The sequence below is a fragment of the Chiloscyllium plagiosum genome, unplaced genomic scaffold (genome assembly GCF_037043375.1).
Source record: "Chiloscyllium plagiosum isolate Xiang-an unplaced genomic scaffold, Cpla_swu_hap1 HiC_scaffold_44, whole genome shotgun sequence".
NCBI lineage: Eukaryota > Metazoa > Chordata > Chondrichthyes > Orectolobiformes > Hemiscylliidae > Chiloscyllium > Chiloscyllium plagiosum.
This window is the reverse complement of record NW_028270182.1, coordinates 4,762,963-4,785,476: the sequence shown is the minus strand read 5'-3', so window position 1 is coordinate 4,785,476 and position 22,514 is coordinate 4,762,963. Positions and strand designations below refer to the sequence as shown.

At 57.0% G+C, this 22,514-nt stretch overlaps 1 protein-coding gene across 1 annotated transcript in view; it reads left to right on the top strand.

Moving 5' to 3' along the window:
- LOC122546366 (polyamine-transporting ATPase 13A3-like) overlaps positions 1 to 22,514 on the top strand; it is a 263,479-nt gene that overhangs the window by 194,935 nt on the left and 46,030 nt on the right. Inside the window, exons 15-17 of the mRNA XM_087982839.1 lie at positions 1,006 to 1,078; positions 13,367 to 13,544; positions 15,154 to 15,353. Coding sequence (XP_087838965.1) covers positions 1,006 to 1,078; positions 13,367 to 13,544; positions 15,154 to 15,353 — 451 coding nt within the window. The remainder of the gene's footprint in view (positions 1 to 1,005; positions 1,079 to 13,366; positions 13,545 to 15,153; positions 15,354 to 22,514) is intronic.

Sequence of the window (22,514 nt, the reverse complement as noted above, 5' to 3'; positions counted from 1 at the left end):
GTACAGCGCTCCCTCAGCGCTGACCCTCCGACTGTGCGGTGCTCCCTCAGCACTAACCCTCCGACAGTGCGGCACTCCCTCAGCGCTGACCCTCCGACAGTACGGCGCTCCCTCAGCACTGACCCTCCAACAGTACGGCGCCCCCTCAGCACTGACCCTCCAACAGTGTGGCACTCCCTCAGCGCTGACCCTCCCACAATACGGCGCTCCCTCAACACTGACCCTCCGACAGTACGGCGCCCCCTCAGTACTGACCCTCCGACAGTGCAGCACTCCCTCAGCGCTGACCCTCCGACAGTACGGCGCTCCCTCAGCGCTGACCCTCCGACAGTGCCCACGCCCTCGGAACGGACCCTCCGACAGTGCCCACTACCTCAGCATTGACCCTCCGACAGTGCCCACTCCCTCAGCACTGACCCTCCGATAGTACGGCGCTCCCTCAGCACTGACCCTCCAACAGTGCGGCACTCCCTCAGCACTGACCCTCCGACAGTGCTCACTCCCTCAGCATTGACCCTCCGACAGTGCCCACTCCCTCAGCACTGGCCCTCCGACAGTGCGGCGCTCCCTCAGCACTGACCCTCCGACAGTGCCCACTCCCTCAGTGCTGACCCTCCGACAGTGCCCACTCCCACAGTGCTGACCCTCTGACAGTGCGGCACTCCCTCAGCACTGACCCTCCGACAGTGCCCACTCCCACAGTGCTGACCCTCCGACAGTGCCCACTCCCTCAGCACTGACCCTCCGACAGTGCCCACTCCCTCAGTGCTGACCCTCCGACAGTGCCCACTCCCTCAGTGCTGACCCTCCGACAGTGCCCACTTCCACAGTGCTGACCCTCCGCCAGTGCCCACTCCCTCAGCACTGACCCTCCGACAGTGCCCTCCAGTGATCACAGTTGTTAATGAGTAATGGAAATATTTACAGTGCCAGTATCGTATCACTGCAGTCTCCAATCTCTCAATTCTCTCTCTTTCTAACCTTTCTCTCCTCCTGTATTTTCAGATCTCGAGTAACTTAGGAAACTGGGAGTTTCTGTACGAAGATCTGTTCATCACTAGTGCCATCGCTATCACCAGTAAGCAGTACTTCCTCAGTTCCTTCTCCCATCCTGCACACCGTCACTGACAAACCCTCCCGATCTCTGTCATCTCCAGGGAGTGAGGGGTCGGTGTGGGGGGGGGCGGTGGGAGGGTGTTTGAGGGAGTTACAATCGATGGGAGATGGTGGGCCCTCGAAGGAATGTTCCTCGGGATCTATTTAAATCCTCCGGTCCGAGGGGAGAGGGACAGAGATGGCTCTTTTTTCAGAAACTCACTTCATGTGAAACTGTGTGAACGCCTGTTGACCTTATCTTGTCAAGGATTACAGTTTCTCCATGACAGCTCAGTTACCGTGGTAACCTGGTTAATGATTCCATTCACCAGCACTGGGGGCAGAGGTCACTGTTTCAAGGTGAGGTGGAGGTGCTGATGATGTTCTTGGGTGGACTGAATCGGATGTCACATAACACCAGGTTATGGTTGAAACGTGTGATGCTGGAAAAGCACAGCAGGTCAGGCAGCATCTGAGGAGCAGGAGAGTTGACATTTTGGGCAAACGCCCTTTGTCAGGAATGTCAATTCTGCTGCTCCTCGGATGCTGTCCCACATTTTGACTCTGAGTCTCCAGCATCTGCAGTCCTCACTTTCTCCAACACCAGGTTATAGTCCAACAGGTTTATTGGAAATCACCTGCCCCTTAGTCAGGTGAAGTGGAGGGAAGCACACAGGCAGAGAACTCAGAGGCAGAGGGACCATTGCAAGATAATTCCAGGTATTTAAGAGTGTCAAAAAAATAGTACAAATGGTGTGAGTGGAGTGCCGACAGGCTGAAGAATATGTCTTTGCAGATGATCGAGAGTGTCAGATGGTGTGAGTAAAGTGTCAACAGCTAAATAACAAGTGAAGGGAATAACCTATAATCCAATTAATTGAGATAGAGAGACAATTATAAAAAAATTAAAGTTAAGGTGTTGCTGGAGACAAGCCAAATGACTGGAATAACATGCTACATAAAAGAGTTGCATGTCGAGGGTCTAACCAAAGTAACAAGTAATCCAAAACTGTACAAACTAATTAAGGGAGAAAGATCATACCAAGTTATCGAGGTGATGGTGTCAAAACAGGACAGTAAGGAAGCTTGTACAGAACAGTCTGGTGGGGTCACATGTCGCACAACATGAACCAAAGATCACGGTTGAGACTGTCTTCATGAGTACGGATCTTGGCTATCGGTTTCTGCTTGGTGGCTTACAATTGTTGGAGGACACTTACCTGAAGATCAGAGGCTGAATGGCCCTGACTACTGAGTTTTCCCTGACTGGGAGGGAACATTCCGGTCTGGCATTTGATGCACAGTGTCCATTCTTCCGTTGTCTTAGTGTCTGTAAACTCTTCCTTACTGTCTTGTTTTGACACCATCGCCTCGATAACTTGGTATGATCTCTCTCCCTTAATTACTTTGCACAGTTTTGGTTTACCTGTGACTTTGGATCGATTTCGTCTTTTTGATTTTTTTGTAACTGTCTCCCTACCTCAATTAATCGGATTATAGACCATCCCTTTGTGTGTTATTCAGCTGTTGACACTTTACTCACACAGGCTGACACTCTCGATCACCTGCAGAGAGCTATTATTCAGTCCATCGACATTCCACTCATACCATTTGTACTATCCTTTAACATTCTGAAATACCTGAGTAATCTTGCAGTGATTCCTCTGTCTATAAATTCTGTGCCCATGTTTTTCTCCCCACTTCACCTGACAAAGGATCAGCGCTCTGACAGTTTGAGATTTCAAATAAACCTGTTGGACTATAACCTGGTGTCATGTGATTTCTGTTCTTGATTCCCAATGTTCATACTCCTTAGCTGCAGGACATTGAGACACAAGCTATAGCACCAGTCCCCTTCGGTTAACTAGTTAACCAGGTAACTTGTGCTCAGCACCCAGGCTAGGCTGCGTGTGCTAGTTAACTAAACGAGGTGACCAATGCCACTTCCTATTCAAGTTGGGTTAACCGCACGGTGAGTCCTGTCATCGAGATGTACAGCATGGAAACAGACCCTTCGGCCCAACCCGTCCATGCCGACCAGATATCCCAACCCAATCTGGTCCCACCTGCCAGCATCTGGCCCACATCCCTCTAAACCCTTCCTTTTCATATACCCATCCAAATGCCTCTTAAATGTTGCAATTGTACCAGCCTCCACCACATCCTCTGGCAGCTCATTCCATACACGTAGCACCCTCTGCGTGAAAAAGTTGCCCCTTAGGTCTCTTTTATATCTTTCCCTTCTCACCCTAAACCTATGCCCTCTAGTTCTGGACTCCCCCACCCCCAGGGAAAAGACTTTGCTTATTTACCCTCTCCGTGCCCCTCATGATTTTATAGAACATAGAAGAATACAGCGCAGTACAGGCCCTTCGGCCCTCGATGTTGCGCCGATCCAAGCCCACCTAACCTACACTAGCCCACTATCCTCCATATGCCTATCCAATGCCCGCTTAAATGCCCATAATGAGGGAGAGTCCACCACTGCTACTGGCAGGGCATTCCATGAACTCACGACTCGCTGAGTAAAGAACCTACCCCTAACATCTGTCCTATACCGACCTCCCCTTAATTTAAGGCTATGCCCCCTTGTAATAGCTGACTCCATACGTGGAAAAAGATTCTCACTGTCAACCCTATCTAAACCCCTAATCATCTTATACACCTCTATCAAGTCACCCCTAAACCTTCTTTTCTCTAATGAAAACAACCCCAAGTGCCTCAGCCTTTCCTCATACGATCTTTCTACCATACCAGGCAACATCCTGGTAAACCTCCTCTGCACCCGTTCCAGTGCCTCCACATCCTTCCTATAGTATGGCGACCAAAACTGCACACAATATTCCAGATGCGGCCGCACCAGAGTCTTATACAACTGCAACATGACCTCAGTACTCCGGAACTCAATTCCTCTACCAATAAAAGCCAGTACGCCATATGCCTTCTTTACCGCACTATTTACCTGGGTGGCAACTTTCAAAGATTTGTGTACATGGACACCAAGATCCCTCTGCTCATCCACACTACCAAGTAACCGACCGTTAGCCCAGTACCCCATCTTTTTATTACTCTTACCAAAGTGAATCACCTCACACTTAGCTACATTGAACTCCATTTGCCACCTTTCTGCCCAGTTCTGCAGCTTATCTATATCCCGCTGTAACCTGCCACATCCTTCCTCACTGTCTACAACTCCTCCGACTTTCGTATCATCCGCAAACTTGCTCACCCAACCTTCTAACCCCTCCTCCAGGTCATTTATAAAAATGACAAACAGCAATGGTCCCAAAACATCCTTGCGGAACACCGCTAGTGACGGCACTCCAAGATGAACCTTTGCCATCAACTACTACCCTCTGTCTTCTTCCAGCCAGCCAACTCCTAATCCAAACCTCCAACTCGCCCTCAATGCCATACCTCCGTATTTTTTGCAGTAGTCTACCATGGGGAACCTTATCAAACGCCTTACTAAAATCCATATACACCACATCTACTGCTTTCCCCTCGTCCACCTCCTTAGTCACCTTCTCAAAGAATTCAATAAGGTTTGTGAGGCACGACCTGCCCTTCACAAAAGCATGCTGACTATCCTTGATCACATTATTCCTATCCAGATGTTCATAAATCCTATCCCTTACAATCCTCTCTAAGATTTTGCCCACAACAGAAGTGAGACTCACCGGCCTATAGTTACTAGGGTTATCCCTACTCCCCTTCTTGAACAAGGGAACCATATTTGCTATCCTCCAGTCTTCTGGCACTACTCCTGTAGACAACGAGGACATAAAAATCAAGGCCAATGGCTCTGCAATCTCCTCCCTTGCTTCCCAGACAATCCTAGGATAAATGCCATCAGGCCCAGGGGACTTATCTATTTTCACCCTTTCCAGAATTTCCAACACCTCTTCTCTACATACCTCAAAGCCATCCATTCTACTTAATTGTGACTCAGTACTCACATTGACAACAATGTCCTGTTCCTGATTGAATACTGACGAAAAGTATTCATTCGGTGTCTCCCCAATCTCTTCAGCCTCCACACGCAACTTCCCACTACTATCCTTGACTGGACCTATTCCTAGTTGAAACTTTATTGCTGGAACAGCACAGCAGGTCAGGCAGCATCCAGGGAACAGGAGATTCGACGTTTCGGGCACAGGCCCTTCTTCAGGAATGACCTTCAGGAAGGACCTATTCCTACCCTAGTCATTCTTTTATTCCTGACATACCTATAGAAAGCCTTAGGGTTTTCCCTAATCCTACCAACTAAAGACCTTTCATGTCCCCTCCTTGCTGCTCTTAGCTCTCTCTTCAGGTCCTTCCTGGCTACCTTATAACTCTCAATCGCCCCAATTGAACCTTCACGCCTCATCTTTACATAGGCCGCCCTCTTCCATTTAACAAGAGATTCCAATTCCTTATTAAACCACGGCTCCCTCACATGACCCTTTCCTCCCTGCCTGACAGGTACATACTTATCAAGGACACTCAATAGTTGCTCCTTGAACAAGCTCCACATATCAATTACACCCTTGCCTTGAAGCCTACTTTTCCAAGCCACACATCCTAAGTCATGCCTCACAGCATCATAATTTCCCTGCCCCCAGCTATAACTCTTGCCCTGTAGTGCACACTTATCCCTCTCCATCACTAGAGTAAAAGTCACCGAATTGTGGTCACTGTCTCCAAAGTGCTCACCTACCTCTAATTCTAACACCTGGCCTGGTTCATTACCCAGAACCAAATCCAGTATGGCCTCACCTCTTGTTGGCCTATCTACATATTGTGTCAGGAAACCCTCCTGCACACATTGGACAAACACCGACCCATCTAACGAACTTGAGCTATAGCTTTCCCAATCAATATCAGGAAAGTTAAAGTCCCCCATAACAACCACCCTATTACTTTCACTCTTCTCTTGAATCATCCTCAAAATCCTTTCTTCGATGATTCTAGGACTATTAGGAGGCCTGTAAAAAACTCCTAACAGGGTGACCCCACCTTTCCTATTCCTAACCTCAGCCCAAACTACCTCAGATGGCGAGTCTTCATCCATCGTCCTTTCCACCGCTGTAAAACGATCTTTGACAAGCAATGCCACACCTCCCCCTCTTTTACCCCCACCTCTGACCCTACTAAAACATTTAAACCCTGGAACCTGCAACAGCCAATCCTGTCCCTGTTCTACCCATGTCTCCGTATTAGCCACAACATCGAAGTCCCAGGTACCAACCCACGCTGCAAGTTCACCTACCTTATTTCGTATACTTCTTGCATTGAAGTATACGCACTTCAAGCCACTTTCCTGTTTACAGGCATCCTCCTTTGAGATTGATGCCATGTTCCTAACCTCCCTACACTCCAGGTCCTGCACCCTGAAGCTACAATCTGGGTTCCCATGCCCCTGCAGAGTTAGTTTAAACCCCCCCAAGAGCACTAGCAAACCTCCCCCAAGGATACTGGTGCCCCTCAGGTTCAGGTGCAGACCATCCTGTTTATAGAGGTCCCACCTTCCCCAGAAAGAACCCCAGTTATCCAAATACCGGAATCCCTCCCTCCTGCACCATCCCTGTAGCCACGCATTTAACTGTTCTCTCTCCCTATTCCTCGACTCTCTATCACGTGGCACGGGTAACAAACCAGAGACAACAACTCTGTTCGTTCTAACTCTGAGCTTCCAACCTAGCTCCCTGAAAGCCTGCCTAACATCCTCAGCACTCCTCCTACCTATGTCGTTGGTGCCGATGTGGACCACGACTTCGGGCTGCTCCCCCTCCCCCTTAAGGACCCGGAAAACACGATCAGAGACATCACGTACCCTTGCACCTGGGAGGCAACATACCAAACGTGAGTCTCTCTCGTTCCCACAAAACCGCCTATCTGTGCCCCGAACTATCGAGTCCCCAATTACTACTGCTCTGCTCTTCTTCACCCTTCCCTTCTGAGTAACGGGGACAGGCTCCGTGCCAGAGACCTGAGCCCCGTTACTTACCCCTGGTAAGTCCCCCCCCCCCCCACAAGTATCCAAAACGGTATACTTGTTCTTGAGGGGAACGGCCGCAGGGGGTCCCTGCACTGGCTGTTTCCTCCCAGTCCCCCTCACTGTCACCCATCTATCTGCCATCTTTGGAGTTACTACTTCCCTAAAGCTCCGATCTATGACCCCCTCTGCCTCCCGAATGATCCTAAGTTCATCCAACTCCAGCTCCAGTTCCCTAACGCGGTCTTGGAGGAGCTGGAGATGGGTGCACTTCCTGCAAGTGTAATCAGCCGGGACGTCCATGGCATCCCTCACCTCAAACATGTTGCAAGAGGAACATTGCACTGCCTTCACTGCCATCCCTCTGAAAGTAACCTTTTATAAAAAAACTGGGCCTAAAGAATACAACAAGCAAAATGCAGCACTTACCTACTTACCACAACGGGTCTTATTATTTAGGTTAGAGGAGGAGGGCGGGTGGGAGACACTACCTCTGTAGTGCCTCGGGTTCTTCTCCTGCGCGCTTTTAAAGGGCAAAAAAGGGAAATAAACCTACCCGGCTGCCCCTCCGGTCTTCGTCACTTCCCCCTGCTGCTCCCGCTCTATCTGTAAAGAGAGAAAAACACACCACTGCCCACTACCGGTAAGTAATTTTAAAACAAACTGTCTTACCTTAGCTGCTGCTCGCACTCAAAGTGAACCTCTATAAGGTCACCCCTCAGCCTCCGACGCTCCAGGGAAAACAGCCCCAGCCTGTTCAGCCTCTCCCTGTAGCTCAGATCCTCCAACCCTGGCAACATCCTTGTAAATCTTTTCTAAACCCTTTCAAGTTTCACAACATCTTTCCAATAGAAAGGAGACCAGAATTGCACGCAATATTCCAACAGTGGCCTAACCAATGTCCTGTACAGCCACAACATGACCTCCCAACTCCTGTACTCAATGCTCTGACTGTCCAGGGAGCTGTGAAGTGTTGCAGAGAGTCTCACAGCTCAGGCCATTCATTAACCATGCTGCTGTTCACCTATCGCCTTCCCAGCTACTTCACCTCCACCCTCACCCTCCTATTTCTCTCTCAGCCCCTTTTCCCCATCACATTCCAGATGAAGGGCTTATGCCTGAAACATCGACTCTCTCTGCTCCTCAGATGCTGCCTGACCTGCTGTGCTTTTCCAGCAACACCCTTTTTGACTCGGATTACTCCAGCGCCTGCAGTCCTTACTTTCTTCTGGAATTAAAATCCATCATATGTGTCCACACGCCCGACATTAATGAGCTGTGGGGGAGCTGGGAGCTGGGAGCTGCGCTCTGATGACCTGCAGTGCCAGGGGATTTGCACATGGAAGGTGTATTGAGTAGATTGAAGTTGAATCTCACCACGAGAGATATTTACAGCCAGTTTCTCCTCCCTCTCTCTCTCTCTCTCCCTCTCCCCCTCTCTCTCACTCCCTCTCTCTCCCCTCTCCCTCCCTCTCTCTCCCCACTCCCTCCCTCTCTCTCCCTCTTTCTCTCTCCCCTCTATATCTCTCCCTCTCTCTCTCATCTCCCTCTCTCCCCTCACTCTCTCTCCCCTCACTCTCTCCCCCTCTCTCACCCCTCTCTCTCCCTCTCTCTCTCTCTCCCTCTCCCCCTCCCTCTCTCTCCCCTCTCCCTCCCTCTCTCTCCCCACTCCCTCCCTCTCTCTCCCTCTTTCTCTCTCCCCCTCTATCTCTCTCCCCCTCTCTCTCATCTCTCTCTCCCCTCACTCTCTCTCCCCCTCTCTCACCCCTCTCTCTCCCTCCCTCTCTCTCCCCTCTCCCTCCCTCTCTCTCCCCCTCTCCCTCCCTCTCTCTCCCCCTCACTCTCCCTCCCTCTCTCTCTCCCCTCTCCCTCTCTCTCCCCTCACACTCCCTCCCTCTCTCTCCCCTTGCTCTCTCTCCCCTCTCTCCCCTTCCCTTTCTCCCCTCTCTCCCTCTCTCTCCCCCCTCTCTCTCCCGATCTCTCTCCTCTCTCTGCCCTCTCTCTCTCTCTCCCCTTTCCCTCTCTCTCCCCTCTCTCTCCCTCCCTCTCTCTCCCCCCTCTCTCCCTCCCTCTCTCTCTCCCCCTCTCTCCCTCCCTCTCTCTCTCCCCCTCTCTCTCTCGTCCATCTCTCTCCCTCCCTCTGTCTCTCCCTCTCTCTCTCTCCCCTCTCTCTCTTCCTCTCACTCCCCTCTCTCTCCCTCCCCCTCTCTCTCCCCTCTCTCTCTCCCCCTCTCTCTCCCTCCCTCTCTCTTCCCTCTCTCCACCTCCCTCTCTCTCCCCTCTCTCTCTCCCCTCTCCCTCTCTCTCCCCTCTCCCTCCCTCTTTCTCTCCCCTCTCTCTCCCTCCCTCTCTCTCCCTCTCTCTCTCTCCCCATCTCTCTCTCCCTCCCCTCTCTCTCTCCCTCACCTCTCTCTCTCCCTCTCTCCCCTCTCTCACCCTCTCTCCACCCTCCCTCCACTTCCCCCTCTCCTCTTCTCTCCCTCTCTCTCCTCTCTCTCTCCCCCTCTCGCTCCCCTCTCTCTCTCTCCCTCTCTCTCTCCCCCACTCTCTCCACTCCCTCTCTCTGCCCTTCTCTCTCCCCTCTCTCCCCCTCTCTCTCCCCTCCCTCTATTTCCCCCCTCTCTCTCCTCTTTCTCTCCCACCCTCTCTCTCCCCTCTCTCTCTCTCTCCCCCTCTCTCCCCTCTCTCTCCCTCCCTCTCTCTCCCCTCTCTCTCCCTCCCTCTCTCCTCTCTCTCTCTCCCCCTCTCCTCTCTCTCTCCCCCTCTCTCTCTCTCCTCTCTCTCCCTCTCTTTCTCCCCTCTCTCCCTCTCTCTCTCCCCTCTCTCTCTCTCTCTCTCTCCCCTCTCTCCCTCCCTCTCTTTCTCCCCTCTCTCCCTCCCTCTCTTTCTCCCCTCTCTCCCTCTCTCTCTCCCCTCTCCGTCCCTCACTCTCCCCTATCCCACTCTCTCTCCCATCTCTCTCCCCTCTCCCTCCCGCTCTCTCTCTCCCCTCTCCCTTTCTCTCTCCCCTCTCCCACCTTCCCGCTCTCTCCCCTCTCCCTCCTTCTCTCTCCCCTCTCCGGCTCTCTGTCCCCTCTCCCTCCCTCTCTCTCTCTCTCCCCCTCTCTCCGCTCTCTCTCCCTCCCACTCTCCCCACTCTCTCCACCCACTCTCTCTCCACCTTCTCTCTCCCCTCTCTCCCTCTTACCCCCTCTCTCTCCCCTCCACTCCCTCCCTCTCTCTCCCCTCTTTCTCCCCCCTCTCTCTCCACTCTCCCTCTCTCTCTCCATCCCTCTCTCTCTCCCTCTCTCTCTCCGTCCCTCTCTCTCTCTACGCCCTCTCTCCCCTCTCTCCCCCTCCCCCTCTCTCCCCTCTCTCTCCCTCCCTCTCTCACCCCTCTCTCCCCTCTCTCTCGCCCATCTCTCCCTTCCTCTCTCTCCCTCTCTCTCTCCCCTCTCTCCCTCCCTCTCACTCCCCTCTCTCTCTCTCCCCATCTCTCTCCCCTCTCTCCACTTCCCTCTCTCTCCCCCTCTCTCTCCCTCCCTCCACCTCCCTCTCTCTCTCTCTCTCTCCTCTCTCTCCCCTCTCCCTCCCTCTTTCTCTCCCCTCTCCCTCCCTCTTTCTCTCCCCTCTCTCCCTCCCTCTCTCTCTCCCCATCTCTCTCTCCCTCCCCTCTCTCTCCCTCCCCTCTCTCTCTCTCCCTCTCTCTCTCTCTCTCCCCTCTCTCGCCCTCTCTCCACCCTCCCTCCACTTCCCCCTCTCTTCCCTCTCCCTCTCTCTCTCCTCTCTCTCTCTCTCCCCCTCTCGCTCCCCTCTCTCTCTCTCCCCTCTCTCTCTCCACCCACTCTCTCTCCACCCACTCTCTCTCCTCTCTCCTCCCCTCTCTCTCCCCTCTCTCCCACTTTCCCCCTCTCTCTCCCCTCCACTCCCTCCCTCTCTCTCCCCTCTCTCTCTCTCTCCCCTCTCTCTCCCACCCTCTCTCTCCCCTCTCTCTCTCACCCTCTCTCTCCCCTCTCTCTCTCTCTCCCCGCTCTCTCCCTCCCTCTCTCTCTCCCCTCTCTCTCCCTCTCATTCTCCCCTCTCTCCCTCTCTCCCCCTCTCTCTCCCTTCTCTCTCTCCATCTCTCTCTCCCCTCTCTCCCACTTTCCCCCTCACTCTCCCCTCGACTCCCTCCCTCTCTCTCCCCTCTCTCTCCCCTCTCTCTCCCACCCTCTCTCTCCCCTCTCTCTCTCTCTTCCTCTCTCTCCCTCCTTCTCTCTCCTCTCTCTCCCCTCTCTCTCCCTCTCATTCTCCCCTCTCTCCCTCTCTCACTCCCATCTCTCCCCTCTCCCTCCCTCTCTCTCCCATCTCTCTCCCCTCTCCCTCCCTCCCTCTCTCTCCCCTCTCCCTCCCTCTCTCTCCCCTCTCCCTCCCTCTCTCTCCCCTCTCCCTCGCTCCCTCTCTCTCCCGCCCTATCTCTCCCACTCGCTTTCCCCTCTCTCTCTCCCCTCTCCCCCTCTCTCCCCCTCTCTCTCTCTCTGCCCCCCTCTCTCCCCTCTCTTTCCCCTCCCTCTCTCTCTCCACTCTCCCATCTCTCTCCCTCTCTCTCCCACTCTCTCTCTCCCCTCTCTCCCTCTCTCTCCCCCTCTCACTCTCCCTCTCTGTCCACTCTCCCTCTCTCTCTCCATCCCTCTCTCTCCCCATCCCTCTCTCTCTACCCCCTCTCTCTCCCTCACTCTCTCCCCTCTTTCTCCCCCCTCTCTCTCCACTCTCTCTCTCTCTCTCCATCCCTCTCTCACTCTACGCCCTCTCTCCCCTCTCTCCCCCTCCCCCTCTCTCCCCTCTCTCTCCCTCCCTCTCTCACCCCTCTCTCTCCCCTCTCTCTCTTCCCCTCTCTCCCCTCTCTCTCTCTCCCCTCTCTCTCCCTTCCTCTCTCTCCCCTCTCTCTCCATCCCGCTCTCGCCCCTCTCTCTCCCCTCTCCCTCCCTCTCTCTCCCCTCTCTCTCCCCCCCTCTCTCCCCTCTCTCTCTCCCCTCTCTCTCCCTTCCTCTCTCTTCCCTCTCTCTCCATCCCGCTCTCTCCCCTCTCAATCTCTCTCCCCCTCACTCCCATCTCTCTCCCTCCCCTCTCTCTCTCCCTCCCCTCTCTCTCCCTCCCCTCTCTCTCTCTCTCTCCCTCCCTCTCTCTCCCCTCTCTCTCTCTCCCTCTCTCTCCGCTCTCTCTCTCCCTCCCTCTCTCTCCCCTCTCTCTCCCCCACTCTCTCTCCCCCACTCTCTCTCCCCCTCCCTCTCCCTCCCCCTCCGTCCACCTCCCTCCCTCTCTCTCTCCCTCTCTCCATCACTCTCCCTCTCACTCTCTCCCCTCTCGCTCTCTCTCCCCCTCTCTCTCCCACCTCTCTCTCCCCTCTATCTCTCTCTCCCACTCACTCTGCCCTCTCTCCCCTCCCTCTCTCTCCCTCCCTCACTCTCCCCTCTCTCTCCCCTCACACTCTCTCTCCCCTCCCTCTCTTTCCCTCCCTCTCTCTCCCCCTCTCTCTCCCCTCTCCCTCTCTCTCCCGGCCTCTCTCTCCCCTCTCTATCCTCTCACACTCTCTCTCCCCTCACACTCTCTCTCCCCTCTCCCTCTCTCTCCCCCTCTCTCTGCCCTCTCTCCCTCCCTCTCTCTCCCTCCCTCCCTCTCTCCCATCTCTCTCCCTCCCTCTCCCATCTCTCTCCCTCCCTCTCTCTCTCCTCTCTCTCTCCCTCCTTCTCTCTCCCCTCTCTCTCTCTCCCCCTCTCTCTCCCATCTCCCTCCCTCTCTCTCCCCTTCCCTCTCCCTCCCTCTCTCCCCCTCCCTCTCTCTCCCTCTCTCCCTCTCTCTCTCCCCCTCTCTCTCCCATCTCTCCCTCTCTCTCCCCTCTGTCTCCCCTCCCTGTCCCTCCCTCTCTCTCCCCTCTCTCTCTCTCCCCGTCTCTCTCCCATCTCTCCCTCTCTCTCCCCTCTTTCTCCCCTCCCTGTCCCTCCCTCTCTCTCCCCTCTCTCTCTCTCCCCGTCTCTCTCCCCTCTATCTGTCTCCCCTCTGTCTCCCCTCCCTCTCTCTCCACTCTCATCTCTCTCTCCCCTCTCTCTCCCTCCCTCTCTCTCCCCTCTTTCACTCTCTCCGCATCTCTCTCCTCTCTCTCTCCCCCTCCCTCCCTCTCTCTCCCCTCTCCCTCCCTCTCTCTCCCCTCTCCCTCCCTCTCTCTCCCCTCTCTCTTCCCCTCTCTCTTCCCCTCTCTCTCCCCATCTCTCTCCCCCTCCCTCCCTCTCTCCCCCTCTCCCTTCTCCCTCTCCCCTCTCTCCCCTCTCCCTGCAGTGAGCCGGAACAAGGCCTATGAACATTTGGTGCCACAGAGACCCAATGCTAACCTGGTGTCACCACAGCTGCTGCTCTCAGTGCTAATGCACATTGCCCTGTGCTCCACCTTCCAGATGATGGGCTTCCTGCTGGTTCAGATCCAGCCCTGGTACAATCCCTGGGACCAGGGGGCGCGGTAGGTGAAAGCTGCCTTGACTGTGGATGGCCCTACTCGCTCAATTGTGTACAGGCGTGTGTGTGTGTGTATTTCTGTGTGTCTACATTTCTCTGAGTGCATCTGTGTGTGTGTGTTTTCCTATGTGTGTGCTTGTTTCTGTGTGTGTGTCTCTCCCTCTCTCTGCATCTCTTTGTCTGTGTGTCTCTGTGTGAGAGTGTGTTTCTGTGTGTGTGTTTCGGTGTGGAGTTCTTTGTGGTTATGTGTGTGTCTGTTTCTCTGTATGTGTCTCTCTCTTCCTCTCTCTCTCTGCGTCTGTGTATGTGTGTGAGTATGAGTGTATGTGCATGTGTGTGTGAGAGAGAGAGAGAGCGAGAGAGAGAGCGTTCCCTCAGTTACATTAACAGTAAGAAAGTGGCTTTGTGTTAACAGAGTAAGGAATCTGGGAGTGGGAGAGCAGACAGTTTATGAACAGGGAACTCTGCATGTCTGTGTGTGTGTCTGTCAGTCAGAATGAGACCAGATGGGTTGGCAGGGGCTGAGTGAGAGAGAGAGAGAGAGAGGAGTACCAGACAGCTCCACATCTGATCCTGCGAACATCACTGTAATAGGGATCCCACAAGGTGATGACACTGAAGCTGTTTGTCTGTACATGGGTGTTGGTGGGCAGTGGGACATTGCCCTCTCTCTCTGTACCCTGCCCGTCCCTGGCACTACCCACCGTGAGACTGCCCTGACATAATGGCGGATAGGATTACTGCCTGACCACCCCTTCCCTCAAACCAATAGACAATAGGTGGAGTAGGCCATTCAGCCCTTCGAGCCTGCACCACCATTCAATATGATCATGGCTGTTCCTGCCTTATCTCCATAACCCTTGATCCCACTATCCTTCAGAGCTCTATCCAACTCTTTCTTAAATGAATCCAGAGACTGGGCCTCCACTGCCCTCTGGGGCAGAGCATTCCACACAGCCACCACTCTCTGGGTGAAGAAGTTTCTCCTCATCTCTGTCCTAAATGGTCTACCCCATATTTTTAAGCTGTGTCCTCTGGTTCGGCACTCACCCATCAGCGGAAACATGTTTCCTGCCTCCAGAGTGTCCAATCCTTTAATAATCTTATATGTCTCAATCAGATCCCCTCTCAGTCTTCTAAACTCAAGGGTATACAAGCCCAGTCGCTCCAGTCTTTCAGCGTAAGGTAGTCCCGCCATTCCAGGAATTGACCTCGTGAACCTACGCTGCACTCCCTCAATAGCCAGAATGTCTTTCCTCAAATTTGGAGACCAGAACTGCACACAGTACTCCAGGTGTGGTCTCACCAGGGCCCTGTACAGCTGCAGAAGCACCTCTTTGCTTCTATACTCAATCCGTCTTATTATGAAGGCCAGCATGCCCTTAGCCTTCTTCACTACCTGCTGTACCTGCATGCTTACCTTCATTGACTGGTGTACAAGAACACCCAGATCTCTCTGTACTGCCCCTTTACCAAGCCCCTCGATGACCCACTGGGTGAACACCTCAGACACTCTCCTGCCCAGTGCAGGACCAATGCCCCTGCTAGTGCCCCATGGCACCGCGTTGACCAGGCTGAGAGGAAACCGTTGACAGAGCTCCCTGTCTCCACAGCGCCTGCTCCTCCAACCAGACCTTTTATGGGCAGCCAGTCACAAAGAGGCAGAACAGCAGTGGTATCCTCTTCAGCTTACAGTGGAAGATCAGCAACTACGTCAACACCACGGTGTTCTTCGTCTCGGTTTTTCAGTACATCACCATCGCCTTCGTCTTCTCTATGGGCAAGCCCTTCCGCAAACCCATCTCCACCAACTGTGAGTGTCCCAGACTCCATCGTGCTACCGCCAGACCGGGACTCAGGGAGTGCCGCTCTGTCGGAGGGTCAGTGCTGAGGGAGTGCCGCTCTGTCGGAGGGTCAGTGCTGAGGGAGTGCCGCTCTGTCGGAGGGTCAGTGCTGAGGGAGTGCCGCACTGTCGGAGGGTCAGTGCTGAGGGAGCGCCGCACTGTCGGAGAGTCAGTGCTGAGGGAGTGGGCACTGTCGGAGGGTCAGTGCTGAGGGAGGGCTGCATTGTCGGAGGGTCAGTGCTGAGGGACTGGGCACTGTCGGAGGGTCAGTGCTGAGGGAGGGCTGCACTGTCGGAGGATCAGTGCTGAGGAAGTGGGCACTGTCGGAGGGTCACTGCTGAGGGAGTGAGCACTGTCAGAAGGTCAGTGCCATCGTCCTACCGCCAGACCGGGACTCAGGGAGTGCCGCTCTGTCGGAGGGTCAGTGCTGAGGGAGTGCCGCTCTGTCGGAGGGTCAGTGCTGAGGGAGTGCCACACTGTCGGAGGGTCAGTGCTGAGGGAGTGCCGCTCTGTCGGAGGGTCAGTGCTGAGGGAGTGGGCACTGTCGGAGGGTCAGTGCTGAGGGAGCGCCGCACTATCGGAGGGTCAGTGCTGAGGGAGCGCCGCATTATCGGAGGGTCAGTGCTGAGGGAATGCCGCACTGTCGGAGGGTCAGTGCTGAGGGAGTGGGCACTGTCGGAAGGTCAGTGCTGAGGGAGCGCCGCACTATCGGAGGATCAGTGCTGAGGGAGCGCTGCATTATCGGAGGGTCAGTGCCGAGGGCGAGCCGCACTGTCGGAGGGTCAGTGCTGAGTGAGTGTGCACTGTCGGAGGGTCAGTGCTGAGGGAGTGCCGCGCTGTCGAAGGGTCAGTGCTGAGGGAGTGGGCACTGTTGGAGGGTCAGTGTTGAGGGAACGGGCACTGTCGGAGGGTCAGTGCTGAGGGAGTGCCATACTGTCGGAGGGTCTGTGCTGAGGGAGTGGGCACTGTCAGAGGGTCAGTGCTGAGGGAGTGGGCACTGTCAGAGGGTCAGTGCTGAGGGAGTGCCGCACTGTCGGTGGGTCAGTGCTGAGGGAGTGCCGCACTGTCAGAGGGCCGGTGCTGAGTGAGTGGGCACTGTCAGAGGGTCAATGCTGAGGGAGTGCCGCACTGTCAGAGGGTCAGTGCTGAGGGAGTGCCGCACTGTCGGAGGGTCAGTGCTGAGGGAGTGGGAACTGTTGGAGGGTCAGTGCTGAGGGAGATGGCACTGTCGGAGGGTCAGTGCTGAGGGAGTGAGCACTGTCGGAGGGTCACTGCTGAGGGAGTGCCGCACTGTTGGACGGTCAGTGCTGAGGGAACGGGCACTGTCAGAGGGTCAGTGCTGAGGGAGCGCTGCACTGTCGGAGGGTCAGTGCTGAGGGAGTGGGCACTGTCGGAGGGTCAGTGCTGAGAGAGTGCCGCACTGTCGGACGGTCAGTGCTGAATGAGTGGGCACTGTCAGAAGGTCAGTGCTGAGGGAGTGGGAACTGTTGGAGGGCCAGTGCTGAGGGGGTGGGCACTGTCGGAGGGTCAGTGCTGAGGGAGTGGGCACTGACGGAGGGTCAGTGCTGAGGGAGTGGGCACTGTTGGAGGGCCAGTGCTGAGGGGGTGGGCACTGTCGGAGGGCCAGTGCTGAGGGGGTGGGCACTGTCGGAGGGTCAGTGCTGAGGGAGTGGGCACTGACGGAGGGTCAGTGCTGAGGGAGTGGGCACTGTTGGAGGCTCAGTGCTGAGGGAGTGGGCACTGTCGGAGGGTCAGTGCTGAGGGAGTGGGCACTGTCGGAGGGTCGGTGCTGAGGGAGTGGTGCACTGTCGGAGGGTCAGTGCTGAGTGAGTGGACACTGTCAGAGGGTCAATGCTGTCGGAGTGCCGCATTGTCGGAGGGTCAGTGCTGAGGGAGCGGGCACAGTTGGAGGGTCAGTGCTGAGGGAGCGCCGCACTGTCGGAGGGTCAGTGCTGAATGAGTGGGCGCTGTCGGAGGGTCAGTGCTGAGAGAGCACTGCATGGTTGGAGGGTCAGTGCTGAGGGAGTGAGCATTTTCGGAGGGTCAGTGCTGAGGGAGCAGGCACTGTCGGAAGGTCAGTGCTGAGGGAGCAGGCACTGTCGGAAGGTCAGTGCTGAGGGAGCGGGCACTGTCGGAGGGTCAGTGCTGAGGGAGCGCTGCATGGTCGGAGGGTCAGTGCTGAGGGAGTGGGCACTGACGGACGGTCAGTGCTGAGGGAGTGGGCACCGTTGGAGGGTCAGTGCTGAGGGACCAGGCACTGTCGGAGGGTCAGTGCTGAGGGAGTGCCGCAATGTCGAAGGGTCAGTGCTGAGGGAGTGGGCACTGTTGGAGGGTCAGTGTTGAGGGAACGGGCACTGTCGGACGGTCAGTGCTGAGGGAGTGGTGCACTGTCGGAGGGTCAGTGCTGAGGGAGTACCACACTGTCGGAGGGTCTGTGCTGAGGGAGTGGGCACTGTTGGAGAGTCAGTGCTGAGGGAGTGCCGCACTGTCGGTGGGTCAGTGCTGAGTGAGTGGGCACTGTCAGAGGGTCAATGCTGAGGGAGCACCGCACTGTCGGAGGGTCAGTGCTGAGGGAGTGCCGCACTGTCGGAGGGTCAGTGCTGAGGGAGTGCCGCACTGTCGGAGGGTCAGTGCTGAGGGAGTGGGCACTGTTGGAGGGTCAGTGCTGAGGGAGCGCCGCACTGTCGGAGGGTCAGTGCTGAGGGAGTGCCGCACTGTCGGAGGGTCAGTGCTGAGGGAGTGGGCACTGTCAGAGGGTCAGTGCTGAGGGAGTGGGCACTGTTGGAGAGTCAGTGCTGAGGGAGTGCCGCACTGTCGGTGGGTCAGTGCTGAGGGAGTGCCGCACTGTCAGAGGGCCAGTGCTGAGTGAGTGGGCACTGTCAGAGGGTCAATGCTGAGGGCGTGCCGCACTGTCGGAGGGTCAGTGCTGAGGGAGTGCCGCACTGTCGGAGGGTCAGTGCTGAGGGAGTGCCGCACTGTTAGAGGGTCAGTGCTGAGGGAGTGGGCACTGTTGGAGGGTCAGTGCTGAGGGAGCGCCGCACTGTCGGAGGGTCAGTGCTGAGGGAGTGGTGCACTGTCGGAGGGTCAGTGCTGAGGGAGTGGGCACTGTCAGAGGGTCAGTGCTGAGGGAGCGCCGGACTGTCGGAGGGTCAGTGCTGAGGGAGTGCCGCACTGTTGGAGGCTCAGTGCTGAGGGAGTGGGCACTGTTGGAGGGTCAGTACTGAGGGAGTGGTGCACTGCCAGAGGGTCAGTGCTGAGGGAGTGGGCACTGTCGGAGGGTCAGTGCTGAGGGAGTGGGCAATGTCAGAGGGCCAGTGCTGAGTGAGTGGGCACTATCAGAGGGTCAATGCTGAGGGAGTGCCGCACTGTGGGAGGGTCAGTGCTGAGGGAGTGCCGCACTGTCGGAGGGTCAGTGCTGAGGGAGTGCTGCACTGTTAGAGGGTCAGTGCTGAGGGAGTGGGCACTGTCGGAGGGTCAGTGCTGAGGGAGCGCCGCACTGTCGGAGGGTCAGTGCTGAGGGAGTGCCGCACTGTCGGAGGGTCAGTGCTGAGGGAGCGCCGGACTGTCGGAGGGTCAGTGCTGAGGGAGTGGGCACTGTCGGAGGGTCAGTGCTGAGGGAGTGCCGCACTGTTGGAAGGTCAGTGCTGAGGGAGTGCCGCACTGTCGGAAGGTCAGTGCTGAGGGAGTGGGCACTGTCAGAGGGTCAGTGCTGAGGGAGCGCCGGACTGTCGGAGGGTCAGTGCTGAGGGAGTGGGCACTGTCGGAGGGTCAGTGCTGAGGGAGTGCCGCACTGTTGGAAGGTCAGTGCTGAATCAGTGGGCACTGTCGGAGGGTCAGTGCTGAGAGAGTGCTGCACTGTCGGAGGGCCAGTGCTGAGGGAGTGGGCACTGTCAGAAGGTCAGTGCTGAGGGAGTGGGCACTGTTGGAGGGTCAGTGCTGAGGGGGTGGGCACTGTCGGAGGGTCAGTGCTGAGGGGGTGGGCACTGACGGAGGGTCAGTGCTGAGGGAGTGGGCACTGTTGGAAGGTCAGTGCTGAGGGAGTGAGCACTGTCGGAGGGTCAGTGCTGAGGGAGTGGGCACTGTCGGAGGGTCAGTGCTGAGGGAGTGGTGCACTGTCGGAGGGTCAGTGCTGAGTGAGTGGACACTGTCAGAGGGTCAGTGCTGAGGGAGTGGGCACTGTCAGAGGGTCAGTTCCGAGGGAGTGGGCACTGTTGGTGAGTCAGTGCTGAGGGAGTGCCACACTGTTGGAGAGTCAGTGCTGAGGGAGTGTCGCACTGTCGGTTGGTCAATGCTGTCGGAGTGCCGCATTGTCGGAGGGTCAGTGCTGAGGGAGTGCCGCACTGTCGGAGGGTCAATGCTGTCGGAGTGCCGCATTGTCGGAGGGTCAGTGCTGAGGGAGCGGGCACAGTTGGATGGTCAGTGCTGAGGGAGCGGGCACAGTTGGAGGGTCAGTGCTGAGGGAGCGCCGCACTGTCGGAGGGTCAGTGCTGAATGAGTGGGCGCTGTCGGAGGGTCAGTGCTGAGGGAGCGAGCATTTTCGGAGGGTCAGTGCTGAGGGAGCAGGCACTGTCGCAAGGTCAGTGCTGAGGGAGCGGGCACTGTCGGAGGGTCAGTGCTGAGGGAGTGCCGCACTGTCGGAGGGTCAGTGCAGAGGGAGCGCTGCATGGTCGGAGGGTCAGTGCTGAGGGAGCGGCGCACTGTCGGAGGGTCAGTGCTGATGGAGTGGGCACCGTTGGAGGGTCAGTGCTGAGGGACCAGGCACTGTCAGAGGGTCAGTGCTGAGGGAGCGCCGCACTGTCGGAGGGTCAGTGCTGAGGGAGTGCCACACTGTCGGAGGATCAGTGCTGCGGGAGCGCCGCACTGTCGGAGGATCAGTGCTGAGGGAGTGGGCACTGTCGGAGGGTCAGTGCTGAGGGAGTGCCGCACTGTCGGAGATCAGTGCTGAGGGAGTGGGCACTGTCAGAGGGTCAGTGCTGAGGGAGTGGGCACTGTTGGAGAGTCAGTGCTGAGGGAGTGCCGCACTGCCGGAGGGTCAGTGCTGAGGGAGTGCCGCACTGTCGGAGGGTCAGTGCTGAGGGAGTGCCGCACTGTCAGAGGGTCAGTGCTGAGGGAGCGCCGCACTGTCGGAGGGTCAGTGCTGAGGGAGTGCCGCACTGTCGGAGGGTCAGTGCTGAGGGAGTGGGCACTGTCGGAGGGTCAGTGCTGAGGGAGTGGGCACTGTTGGAGAGTCAGTGCTGAGGGAGTGCCGCACTGTCGGAGGGTCAGTGCTGAGGGAGTGCCGCACTGTCGGAGGGTCAGTGCTGAGGGAGTGCCGCACTGTCAGAGGGTCAGTGCTGAGGGAGCGCCGGACTGTCGGAGGGTCAGTGCTGAGGGAGTGCCGCACTGTCGGAGGGTCAGTGCTGAGGGAGTGCCGCACTGTCGGAGGGTCAGTGCTGAGGGAGTGGGCACTGTTGGAGGGTCAGTGCTGAGGGAGCGGCACTGTCGCAGGGTCAGTACTGAGGGAACTGGCACTGTCGGAGGGTCAGTACTGAGGGAGTGGTGCACTGCCAGAGGGTCAGTGCGGAGGGAGTGGGCACTGTCGGAGGGTCAGTGCTGAGGGAGTGGGCACTGTCGGAGGGTCAGTGCTGAGGGAGTGGGCACTGTCGGAAGGTCAGTGCTGAATCAGTGGGCACTGTTGGAGTGTCAGTGCTGAGGGAGTGGGCACTGTCGGAGGGTCAGTGCTGAGGGAGTGCCACACTGTTGGAGGGTCAGTGCTGAGGGAGCGGGCACAGTTGGAGGGTCAGTGCTGAGGGAGCGCCGCACTGTCGGAGGGTCAGTCCTGAATGAGTGTGCGCTGTCGGAGGGTCAGTGCTGAGGGAGCGCTGCATGGTCGGAGGGTCAATGCTGAGGGAGTGAGCACTGTCGGAGGGTCAGTGCTGAGGGAGCGAGCATTTTCGGAGGATCAGTGCTGAGGGAGCAGGCACTGTCGGAGGGTCAGTGCTGAGGGAGCGAGCATTTCCGGAGGATCAGGGCTGAGGGAGTGGGCACTGACGGAGGGTCAGTGCTAAGGGAGTGGGCACTGTCGGAAGGTCAGTGCTGAGGGAGTGCCGCACTGTCGGAGGGTCAGTGCTGAGGGAGTGATCACTGTTGGAGGGTCAGTGCTGAGGGAGTAGGCACTGTCAGAGGGTCAGCGCTGAGGGAGCAGGCACTGTTGGAGGGTCAGTGCTGAGGGAGTGGGCACTGTCGGAAGGTCAGTGCTGAGGGAGTGCCGCACTGTCGGAGGGTCAGTGCTGAGGGAGTGCCGCACTGTCAGAGGGCCAGTGCTGAGGGAGTGGGCACTGTCAGAAGGTCAGTGCTGAGGGAGCGCCGCACTGTTGGAGGGTCAGTGCTGAGAAAGTGGGCACTGTTCGAAGGTCAGTGCTGAATGAGTGTACTCTGTCGGAGGGTCAGTGCTGAGGGAGTGCCGCACTGTCAGAGGGTCAGTTCCGAGGGAGTGGGCACTGTCGGAGGGTCAGTGCTGAGGGAGTGGGCACTGACGGAGGGTCAGTGCTGAGGGAGTGCCGCACTGTCGGAGGGTCAGTGCTGAGGGAGTGGGCACTGTTGGAGGGTCAGTGCTGAGGGAGTGCCGCTCTGTCAGAGGATCAGTGCTGAGGGAGTGCCGCAATGTCGGGGGGGTCAGTGCTGAGTGAGTGTGCACTGTCGGAGGGTCAGTGCTGAGGGAGTGGGCACTGTCAGAGGGTCAGTGCTGAGGGAGTGCCACACTGTCGGAGGGTCAGTGCTGAGGGAGTGCCGCACTGTCGGAGGGTCAGTGCTGAGGGAGTGCCGCACTGTCGGAGGGTCTGTGCTGAGGGAGTGGGCACTGTTGGAGGGTCAGTGCTGAGGGAGTGCCGCACTGTCGGAGGGTCAGTGCTGAGGGAGTGGGCACTGTTGGAGAGTCAGTGCTGAGGGAGTGCCGCACTGTCGGAGGGTCAGTGCTGAGGGAGTGGGCATTGTTGGAGGGTCAGTGCTGAGGGAGTGCCGCTCTGTCAGAGGATCAGTGCTGAGGGAGTGCCGCAATGTCGGGGGGGTCAGTGCTGAGTGAGTGTGCACTGTCGGAGGGTCAGTGCTGAGGGAGTGGGCACTGTCAGAGGGTCAGTGCTGAGGGAGTGCCA